The sequence below is a fragment of a genome, unplaced genomic scaffold (assembly GCF_019419815.1).
Source record: "Pyrus x bretschneideri cultivar Hongxiangsu unplaced genomic scaffold, Pyrus_bretschneideri_v1 Contig35, whole genome shotgun sequence".
Taxonomy (NCBI): Eukaryota; Viridiplantae; Streptophyta; class Magnoliopsida; order Rosales; family Rosaceae; genus Pyrus; species Pyrus x bretschneideri.
The window spans coordinates 2696585-2707418 of NW_025999668.1; the positions used below are offsets into that span (position 1 = coordinate 2696585).

At 36.4% G+C, this 10834-nt stretch overlaps 2 protein-coding genes across 3 annotated transcripts; one reads left to right on the top strand and one right to left on the bottom strand.

Annotated features, from left to right (window-relative positions):
• Window positions 1-256: 256 nt before the first annotated feature.
• LOC103965496 (phosphatidylinositol N-acetylglucosaminyltransferase subunit P) lies at window positions 257-2532 on the top strand. Of its 2 annotated transcripts, none has more exons than XM_048591789.1 (5): window positions 257-535; window positions 627-845; window positions 1015-1087; window positions 1841-1959; window positions 2040-2532. In XM_048591789.1, exons 2-5 carry the CDS (start codon window positions 674-676, stop codon window positions 2180-2182), a joined length of 507 nt encoding a protein of 168 aa, XP_048447746.1. In that variant the 5' UTR covers window positions 257-535; window positions 627-673; the 3' UTR covers window positions 2183-2532. The 2 variants fall into 2 exon arrangements, with proteins under 2 accessions (XP_048447746.1, XP_009376838.2); XM_009378563.3 differs by having other exon boundaries at window positions 273-535; window positions 2070-2532.
• A 29-nt stretch (window positions 2533-2561) lies between these two features.
• Window positions 2562-10117, bottom strand: LOC103965497 (nucleolar GTP-binding protein 1-like). Its single transcript, XM_009378565.3, has 14 exons — window positions 9884-10117; window positions 9598-9731; window positions 8585-8705; window positions 8391-8455; window positions 8179-8292; window positions 7815-7889; window positions 7224-7262; window positions 7067-7138; window positions 6200-6313; window positions 5220-5291; window positions 5103-5139; window positions 3914-4026; window positions 3452-3658; window positions 2562-3180 (listed from the first exon to the last, which is right to left on the bottom strand). The coding sequence occupies exons 1-14, from the start codon at window positions 9960-9962 to the stop codon at window positions 3088-3090; spliced, it is 1335 nt and encodes a 444-aa protein (XP_009376840.2). The 5' UTR covers window positions 9963-10117; the 3' UTR covers window positions 2562-3087.
• Between the last annotated feature and the right edge of the window lie 717 nt (window positions 10118-10834).

A 10834-nucleotide genomic window follows, 5' to 3' on the forward strand; every position in this document is an offset into this window, starting at 1 on the left:
AAATGCTTTAATGGAAGCAAAGTAGAACAACCCATGATTCTTATTTTTGGAAATCTTCTATCGTACGGAGAGAGTGAGATATGGTGGTGGAGTCGGTCACAGTGGGTGCGCGGTGGTGGTGGATTTGGACAAAAGACAGGTAGGGTGGGGTGGAATGGGGTGGTGGGAGTCAGAAGGGAGAGGGGGAAGAAGAGACAAGGAAGAATGGAGGGGCAACTTCGAACTTTTGTATGGATTTTTGGTTAAATTTGTAAACTTGCAAAAGATAGGCTAAAAATCATTTTGTGGTACAAAATATGGCTAGTTATCAAAATTTCCCCTCCCCAACGCCGCGAGCTCCACCTCCCTCCCTCCGTCGTGTCCGTCTGTCAAATGCATAATTCGGTTCATAAATTTCAGAAATCCTCCATGAAAATCTTTCAAGCTTTCGGATTTGCTTTCCAAAATTTTGAGAACTGAGTTCAGTTCGAATCCCAGCCCCACAAAAACTCAGCTTGCTGAGACAAATTGGGAATCTGTAATTTTCCCTTTCCAGGTACCCCCCCTCTCTCGCTCTGTTTGTCTGTCTAAATTTTTTGTGTTCTCTCTTCAATCTTATGCTTTTTATTTTTCCTTGTAATTTCTAGATTTTTAAGAATTGGGTGGAAACCCAGAAGAAGAAGAATTGAAGGGAATGGAGGATTCATATTCTGTGTGCAGCCCCAGAAGAATCCTGAGTGTGTCAAAGAAGAGGAGGGCAACTGTGTCATTTGTGGATCCAGATGATAAGGCTTCTGGGTTTCATGGCCCCAAGCCTTCTGAAGTCTATGGCTTTGTTGGTTCCATCACTACTGTTGTGGCTACAGGTCCCCTTCTTCATCTTCCAATCAGTGTTTAAAATATCGGTATCAGTGGAAACAGCGATATGCAAATTTGTGGAAATAACGCAAATTTGTGAAAATTTCAAACACTGCTTCCAATCTTCATTCTTTTTCAGTTCGGAAAACAAATACTTGTTTTAATTTGTGTTGGCAGTTATATTCTTGGTGTGGGCATATGTTCCAGAGTCTTGGCTGCTTTCCATTGGGATCTTTTACTATCCCAGCAGGTCAGTGCCCTCTGGTTTCAGTTTCAATCGTTTGTGTTTATTAAGTTTTCGTTCAAGATTGTTATCCTCCATCGATTCCATTGTTTTGTTTGTCCAAATGGTTAGATGATTAGCTTCTTGCAACTTCGAGAATATTTGTCATAGTTTGAGAAATTTATAGTCATTTGGGTCAGTAACAAGAACTTTGCGCTATGGATCAGAAATTAGGGTCTTTTGGGGAATTCGTTATAAGCGCTTTGGTTAGGAGCGCTAATATTGAAAGCAAGATGAAATTGTTTATAAAAATTCCAAGTGTTTACTGAAAAGGCTCTTGGAAGTGTTTTAGCATCGATGGAAAAAGGAGGATGCACTATGACGTTTGGTTAAATCGACCCCCTTCCTCCTTGGTTCATGTTTTGTTAAGGGATGGTTTGCCATGTCCACCGTTGAGCACTGTCTAGTCCAGTAGTTTTTTGGGGTTGATTTCTTAGCATATTGCAACGTCTTCTATCTTGCCCACCTTTATCGCCTGTTTTCTCTTTTTCTGTTCCTTGTGGCTTTAGCTTCCTGGCTTTTCAATGAAGTTGCTGTCTGTTAAAAAATAACTGAAAAAGCAATTTGAAGTGCTTCCTCTAGATAGCACTATACTGTTGTAACCCACAAGCATTTTTTACTTTTTGTTGCCAAACAGTCAGAAGCAGATTTAACCATTAGAAAAGCACTTCCTAACAAAGTAACAAGATTGCTCTTTTGAATTTATGGTGCTATTTTCAGGTATTGGGCATTGGCCGTGCCAGCTTACGCTATGATGACTTTGGTATTAGCACTGGGGTTTTACTGTGGCCTCAACTTCATGTCCACCCCTCCCCCTTCTAGCTTATATACTGTTTACGGTGAGAGTTTATTGCCTTCCCTTTTGTGATCAGAATTTTGGGTCGTGGTTCCAGGCTTTCAGTTCATTGTTTTGATCTAGTTATGTGTGACCTTCCATTTTCTTTTGCAGATGAATTCAGTAGGGATCCTTTGAGCTCTGCTCCAATTGGTGACGATGATCAGCCCATAGAACCCATATCCGATATCAGCATCGACAGAGTCAATCGTTCCATGTTTAAATAACACGAGCAACCTTGGAGGGAATGGCAACCTGTACCCAACTCTCTAATATTTTACCCAGGTGCTGTATTGCTTTCGAATTAATTGATTCTTTGGTTGAGCAAAAGGCAGTCCATTGCTTACAGCAGAGGAATACGCCTAATGGAACAGGAAAAACTAGAAAACAGAGTTTAGCTGCAACCGGCTAGGGCTCGGTGAATGCTTGCGTATAATTTCATTCATTTTTGCTATCTTGGTCACAAATGAAATTGATTCCCAATTGTATCGTCAAATTTATCGTCAAGTTTGAAGAGACAAGGCATGAACAAGAGAAATTCTTATATGCATTCAGCGTTACAAGAGGCTTTGGCAAAGTATGCATCCATTACTGTGATTGAGAAAATTTTTGAGTGCAAAAGCGTCGTCCAACTATATTTCCTTAGCAAGGAAAACCCAATTCGGAAATTACATATAATCCGTACGACAATATTAAAACAGGAGTTAACAATTAAGCTGGCGAGACTTACATGTAATTTATCATGTACACGAAAGATAAGTTAGCAAAACTGATAAATAAACCGAGCTTTCGTACTAACATGTTCTTAGTTGCTGTCCAAGAAAATGTGTAGCGTTTCAGTACTCCTTTCTAACATACGTGTTCAAGGAATTTAACTCAGCTTCTCCGAATCATCTTGGCTGCCTAAATAGATCATCACGATCACAAGTGGACCAAACAATCCGAAAAGTCAGCAGTGTGTGTGTATATATACAAGCACTTGCCTTGGATGCTGCAGGTCTTCAGACTTCGCTTGTTCGGAAGCAGAATACTGACAATTTGCTTCTCCTTCTTGGGGATGGCTCACATTCGTAAACGAATTGTCACTCCACGAGAAGCAACCACCGATAATTTTCAACTTCAGAATTTTCTCTCAAGTACCAACTTCAAGATTTTCTTGGTTGCTTTCTTGAACTTGGATCCTCGTCATCTGTGAATCTAGCATCTCATGAACTCTAATCTTCAACTGCAGCGCAAACATCCAAGTGCGAATTTTTAGTTGACAAGAAAATACTTCTGTTTCCTATTTAATTGGTATGAAACTACAAACACCGAGCAAGAAGTTCATAACGAAGTAGAGCACATAATCAAATAATACAAGAGATGGCCAATTTAAGTTTCAAAAGGCCGGCTATAAAGCTTCTTTATCCCTTTTTGGAAAGTTCAAAAACAACCGAGCTCAAGGCTTGAACGCTCAACACCATATTTGGAGAGGGAACTTATGATATAAAGATTACCTCGGTGAGCCCTACTTCATTCGTCACTGACACATGAATAGCTCCATCGGGACCCAATTTCCGGTACCTTTCCAGCTTAAGATCAGAATCATAACCATTATCAGTGGCAAATAGCACAGGAGACTTTTGCAACAGATCACATTTGGACACAACATCAAGCCACAAATGCTCACCAAACCTCTCCTTTATTTCTTTGTATATGACAAACTGCATGGTCGTCATAGAAAACCATGGATTTAATATACTGGAAAGGAAGAACAAAAGCACAACAGTGAAGGGGGAATACTTTCTACAGAGGTGAATTACCATAAAAAATTAACTATACTGACTTATTTCTCAAACATCGCTCAATCTGTTGTGAGATGAATCCCTTCCATTTTAATTAATTCAATTTAATGCCATTAAAACTATGTTTCACATCTTTTAATGAATCCAGTAGTCGTACGTAAAACCATGCAATACCTGGTCAGAAGGTGAGGTCCCGCATTCCCCAGAGAGGTCATGGACATAGAGAATTGCAGTCGGTAAATGTGAGAGGACAGCAAGTGTCAATTTTTCCAAATTATTTCTGTCCTCTGAAAGATGCAAGAAAAAAAAAAGGAAATGCAATGACAAACCAATCGAGCAACAAAAAATATAAGCACCAACCACAACCACAGACAAGCTGAAAATAAAAAACTTATCATAACATATCTTGACCACAGTCAGTCACGTAACTGAAAAAAATGTACCAATGAGTGGTGAAGAAACATTTTCTTCTTACAGAACCCAAATAACCTATGTCATTATACTGAAAACTAACCTCAATGGAAAGGAAACCAGGGCATACACAGGACAAGAATTTCCATATATACACACACACGCACACACACACACGACACCCAAGTGGTGCTTTAACCGGAGTAGGATAACAGTGACAAGAATTTCCAGTAGTATACCTTTCCTCCGATGCAGTGTCAAATATACTAGTATGTATTACCAGTTTCCAACTTTTGATATTGTCCAAAAGCCTATCTAGTGGAAAACAAAACTTGTATGCCAACCATTAGAGGCGAAGAAAACTTATTATTCTTTGATCATGTGTTGTCAAATCATATTATTGCATATATATGGTCCATAAACGATTTGCATTAGAAGCACAAGTTCCTACGTTTTTCATATACAAATTAACTTGTACAAAACTGAAATGAGACAGTTCTGAACAAGCTCAAGTCAAGTTCGCCAGATAGGGTTAACTTTGAGAGAAAATGAATTAACTGATTGCATAAATTTGGAGTGTTGTAATGACTTGAAAATTATATGCAAGCAGAGTAAAAAGAAAGAAATTGGTTTTCCTATGCTCTGTTGGAATTATCCTCAAAGTTACTAGTCATATTTGAACCAAAATCCTGTCGGACTTGATATATTTGATCAGACTCTAAACCAAGTTCCATTTACTCAAACGAGTCAGCAATGGTCATAAATACGTCATAACAGTTCATTCAGCAATATACCATAATTGCTTGTGTTTTCAGAATGAGCCAGTGTGTCAACCAACTATATTAAATTTTGGCATTTAACATCGACATTTTGCATTTTGGATCAATGAGTGCAACAATTAAGCATAACCACACTATAAGATACCTACAACTAGCAAATGCCAGTCACTTACCATCACATCTCTTCAGCAGGCCAGGAGTGTCTGTCACCTGTAGTCAACTTCTAGATATAAATTAAGACTGAAAATCAAGAATATATATCATTCTAAATATTAGACAAATTGTCCGACCTGAAAAGTTTGATGGTTTGATATAATATGACCCATCAGTATTCCTCTTGTTGTGAACGGGTAGTTGCAGACCTAAAAGTAAAGGAAAGAAAAAGTTGAGATAAAGACGATGAAATTTGATAGTAATAATAATTGAAAAATAAGATTTTCATACTTCATACAGAAACAGATGCTCAATTGGGCCAGCCACAAATATCATACGATGCATACAGGAGCTCAACAGACTCTAGATTCGCAGTACAACTTCCATGGTACTAATTCAACATCCCAAAAACCAAACCCAACCTCACCCTAGTATACCCCGAACCAAAAGATACTAAACTAAAGGAATGTAGAATAACATTGTACACAGAACACCGAATAAGAAAAACCCTGCTCTCTGAAACGCATTTGCCTTCAACACGATTAACTTCTAATCCTCTCCGAAAAGAAAGGTAAAAGGATTTAAATCATTAGTCTCCATTCTAGTTACTACTACCACGTCAAAAGTCTTAAAACATATTATGCAAATTTCTTTGATGATAAAGATCATATGTACTTATAGAAGTGAATATCGATGGGAAAAAGCTTTTCCCCTCTAGGGACACTGAATAATAATATATAATATAATGCAACCAGCTTGAATCCTACAGATGATCACCAAAAGTTTTATTAAGAAAGAAATCATTTTGATAATTTTCTCTCGGCCACTCCACTTTTGGTGTTCCTTTGCATTTCTCTTTTTTCGGATTTCTATTCATTCATTTTGATTATTAATGGGTTTCAACACACCACCAATGGAGACCCATTCGAAATATCCTTCTGGAAAAATAAAAAAATACCAACTCCAATAGCAATATTCAAGGTTCCTAATTGCTGAAGGAAATTGAATGATACAATTGACCAATCTAGCCACCATTCATTCAACTTGTCTCATTAACACCTTTAGTGGCTATTTTTCTGCAAAAAGAACATCATATTTGTCATGGAAATTGGGATACCTCAGGCTTCCCAGTGGAGAGTATACGAACCAAAGATGACTTCCCAACATTAGGAGCTCCAACAAGACAAAGTGTTGGTGCTTCTAGATCAACTACCGGCATTGCTCGCAGAGTCTGCAAGTATAAATGGTTAAAACAGACAGGCTTCCAAAAAGGGGGAAAAAAGCACCATGACTCAACAAACCAGAGTTGCATAAATCAACCCAATAAAGGTTCTAAAATGCATTCCTAAACAAGGCATGGATCCACAGAGAAAACGTTTTTTATAATTGAAAGTATGATGCAACCAGGTAGTATGATTTCTTTTCCTTCTTTCTTAGAGAACTAGTATGGAAAATTAGACAAGTCTGGAGAACTGGAGTTATAACCTTGATTTGGGCATTTGTTGGATTAATGACCCTCCTATGTGGATTAGTTCTGTGCTGATGGATGACTTATTTGGGGTTTCTAGGCCTCGGAACATTTGTAATTCTGATGTTGTGCAGTTTCTTTTGGGGTGTTTCACCCCTGTTGTTTACCAAAAAAACAAAAATTAGACAACTAAAAATGGTACAGAATTTAGTGATAAAAATGATAGGCTACAAATACTTTTTTCTTCCACAGTGCATTAAATTAAAGGAAATTGAATGATACAAATTTTTCCTGACATAAATTTTTATAGAATATTGAAAATCTTGTGGTGCAAGATCAGATTCTCAGACGCCATATCTATAAAATATCAAAAAGATAGATATGATGTGTATTGAAACAATTAAATAGTTAATTAACTATCATAATATACTATACATGTCATGCCTTAAGTTCAAATGAAAAATGAATAACCCAAAACAAGAACCACTATAGAACCAAGTTCAGAAAGCAAAGTACCTTGGCTATGTGTAACAAATCATCAACATGTTTTCCTTCACGATTAAATGTCTCTTCAACTTTCTTTATACCCTGGACAGATAGTTGTAACAGAGTAAATATCTATCTGCACAGCTGAAATGGAGTTTTTCTTTTTTGGGTAAAGAATAGAAATGACCTCAGTTAGTCTTGCCTCTGCTTCCTTCTTCGTCGTTGACTGCCACAAAATATACAAGCCTTTGTTAAATATTGTCTTCTAGAATTAATAAATTACTTCCAAATTTTTTATTTATTTTTTCTTATGTTCTAATCTTGGCTAGGATCCCAAGCATTTTGCATATTCCAACAGTGATAAGAGATTAAAAATGGACTGGGGATGGTAGAGTAAAATCCATACAGTAGTTACAGAATGCATTGCTTGTGTTTCTGGTAAGAGAAGATGCAGGTAATCCTCATGAGGCTAATAAAGGACAAGTAGGTGAGAAATTTCAAGAATGCTAAGCAGTTAACAAATGGAAGCCAATATGAAACAGGCATGGAAGAATAATGCAACACACCATAAAATACCACTTAAATTTTGACTAAGGTTTCAATGCTATATACAATGGAGCATAAACATAAAAATTAAGGAGGTGTGAGAATAGAAAGAAAGAAGCATAAGCTGCCAACTATAAGTGCATCATATGCAATCATGATGGACAATGTGAAGGAATTCAGTCAAAGGTCATAAATTTCCACACTGAAAGCTTGAATTGGGAATTGTATCCACCTTAGCACAAAGAGATGCATGTTCCTTTCCAATAGACACAACCTTCTTCCTCAAAGCATCCACCTTTCCCAACACCTGTAATTATCAAATAAAAAAGTTGAAGACCAACCAGTTGATGAGAGTCTAATACCTGTCTGCATTCTCTTAGTGTCACAAAATAGTATAATTCAGTCCTCAAGGAGAAACAATTGGAAAACTAGTTTGAAAGGTATACATTAAAATCATTCACAAAGACAAGGAGAGAGGGCATGTTTGCCACATGATTATGAGAATATCAAGAAGTTATTCCAAATAACTTTTTACAGCAATAACATCCTTGATTTATTCTGCATTGAAAATTGGCCATGATTTGCTCCGTATGTACCTGTTCATAATTTCCATCCCCAAGAGTTAATTCAATAAGAGACCGTTCATAAGGGTGAAGACACTTTTTATTTGGAAAATTCTCCGAATAAGTTCTCAATGGAATTGCCAGTTCCTGCAGAAGAAAACAAAAAGCTAGTCGGTCATCATTGAACAGTCTAAACAGTACAAAAGAAAATATAATAAAATGTTGAACTTAAGTTAAGAACAAACTTTCATCAATGCATCAAGTTGCTTTGCACCTCTATTTCTTTCTCGCTTTGCAATATTGGCAATACCTGAAAATAAGATAACAAAATCATGGGCAGCAGACTAGCAGTAGGGGACCTACAAACCAAGTTCCCTGCAATTCCGATCTAATGTATTTTTGTTAAAATTGATATAATATAAATTCTCATTACAAATACCCTTTGTTGGTGTAATCCTCTTAGCCTTCCTTAGTGCCGAATACAGAATGTCAACAGATGGCATCACCATGGGTAGCTTTTGGAATGCACCAACATCTTCAAGATTTTCAGGAGATTTTTCCTAAAATTACAATATTGGGAACCATGGTACCATCATTACTTCCTCCAATATTTTTGTCCCAAAAGAATTGAGTGGTAAAAGATGCAAGAAGGTATTCATCACAAAAATAAAATAAAATTTGAAATAAGCGTGAAACTTATTTAAACTTGAGAGAACAATGCCCTTCCTATTCTGTCACATTAGAATACCAAGTAAACAAATTGACAACAATCCACTAACATACAGCATTAAGATATCAAACTTGCTCAAGTCGTCAACATCAACTTGCTCAAGTTGTCAACAAGATCGATCATTTACTCAAAAGAACTCGTCCTTGAAGCTATTCCTGCAACCTATCGTATGAGATGCACACCCAATAACAACAGTCAGAAATTTCTAAATCCCAAACTTCAAAGACGTTGTTCATGGTGGTTATTGATCAACAAAACCCAACTCCCTCGTTGACTGCTCCAGAAGGTCATACCCTTTTTGCAGTCAATCATTTATGCTTAAATCCTGAATTTCATGTTTATTTGCACTATACCTGATACTTATTCATAGGGTCTCTCCAACCTCTCGTACTCTTATCGTCCAATAAGAAAATGTTAGTAGTAGAAGTAATGAGGGAAGGTATTCATACATAATGTCAAAGACATATAGTTTGTAACAAGAACACAAAAGCAAACCAATTACAAAGTCAATGCTCTTGAAATTATACTATTTCCATGAAACTAGAAAGTAATAATTACATAATGTTAAACCTTTGCTTCCTTATTCTTTTCCCTTTTCTGGACCAATTTATAATTTCATATCATTTCTTGCTTTGCTTCACTCGCTAGTAATTCATCCTTATGTGCGGTTAAATGTGCCCATTCCATGAGACCAAACAAATACAGAGAGCAAGGAAAAATACCTTCGGCCTGCTTTCCGGTTTTACAACGGCTGACGGTACATAGCTTCCCTTGACAACTTCGTATGTGCTAGTTTGTATTTCCTTGCAGAAGCACAGAACCGGAGAATTTCTGGCACTCGGTATCAAGTGCGGACCTGCATTAGGATTCAAATAATTTCAGAAAACAGTAATGGCAAAAAAAAGAGTTGCAGAAAATAACTAATTAACGGCAGTAATCAAGAAGCAAGCATGGATTCCATAGCCAATAAAAAATACCTTTTGAGAGAGAGAGAGAGAGAGAGAGAACCTTTTGAAATTTTGGAGAGTGTGAGTGGTAATCTGTTAGGGGTCTGCCACAATTGGAAGAGACTGCAAGCCTTGCTCATCCTTTTCCCTGCTCAATCAATCCACCTTCTCAAGTATTTGTTCCACGAAAAACAATGGCCAACTGATGAGAGAGGTTTCTGAGGTTTATCAACTTCTTTTTGTTTATTGGCACCCAACCTGGAGAGCTGCTAAACCAACCCGTTGTCCTCTTTTAGCCGAATTTGAACGTTTTGATGTTAGGGTTTTAAGTTCGAACGGTGAATTTGATATTAAATTAAGTTTGTCGTTGTATGATTTAGTCGAATTTCTTATTTTTTAATGTAAAAATATCGATGTACTAAAAAAAATTAAAAACAAATCTCACTTTATAATTTTACCAACCTTATAAAGTTAAAAAATTAAAATGTTATTTTCTTACCTACTTTTATTTCCAAATTAACTTTTAATACATGTATATATGAATTATAAATTTGTTCGAATAAGGACATAAGTATGCGAATTCAAATAAAAAAGTATCATGGCACAAATTTGTGCTAACACTAATCATAAACTTCGACGGCGACAAATTCAAATATCTAGTGCGACAAGTCAAATGATCACACTCAAAATTATTTTTCTACCTTTTCATCTAAAACATAATCTTCAACTTCTTTCGTAAAAGCGTCATTTTCTATCTCTTCCATAGAAGCATCACCTTCTACCTCTTTAATGAAAAAGTCTTTTTTTTTTTTTTTTTTTGAATGAAAGGAGATGAAAAGATGAGTTAAAGTTTAACTTAGAGAAGTGTTATTGGCACTTCAAAAATCTCATTCTATACTCCTCACAAGTGTATTTTTCTTTCCTAATATAGAAAATTTGGAATGTAGAATGAGTTTTTGGAATGCTAATAACAATTCCATTAATTTAAGGTAAACAAATTGTCTCTAAAGAG

What these genes read in the sequence shown, in the direction of transcription:
- LOC103965496 (XM_048591789.1), top strand. Translation starts at nt 674, where the DNA reads ATGGAGGATTCATATTCTGTGTGCAGCCCCAGAAGAATCCTGAGTGTG. An exon ending in CACTACTGTTGTGGCTACAG is followed by an intron (nt 846 to 1,014) that starts GTCCCCTTCTTC and finishes TTGTGTTGGCAG; the next exon opens with TTATATTCTTGGTGTGGGCA. An exon ending in TAGCTTATATACTGTTTACG is followed by an intron (nt 1,960 to 2,039) that starts GTGAGAGTTTAT and finishes GTTTTGATCTAG; the next exon opens with TTATGTGTGACCTTCCATTT.
- LOC103965497 (XM_009378565.3), bottom strand. Translation starts at nt 9,962, where the DNA reads ATGAGCAAGGCTTGCAGTCTCTTCCAATTGTGGCAGACCCCTAACAGA. An exon ending in ACTCTCCAAAATTTCAAAAG is followed by an intron (nt 9,732 to 9,883) that starts GTTCTCTCTCTC and finishes ATCCTAATGCAG; the next exon opens with GTCCGCACTTGATACCGAGT. An exon ending in CAAACCATCAAACTTTTCAG is followed by an intron (nt 5,140 to 5,219) that starts GTCGGACAATTT and finishes AGTTGACTACAG; the next exon opens with GTGACAGACACTCCTGGCCT.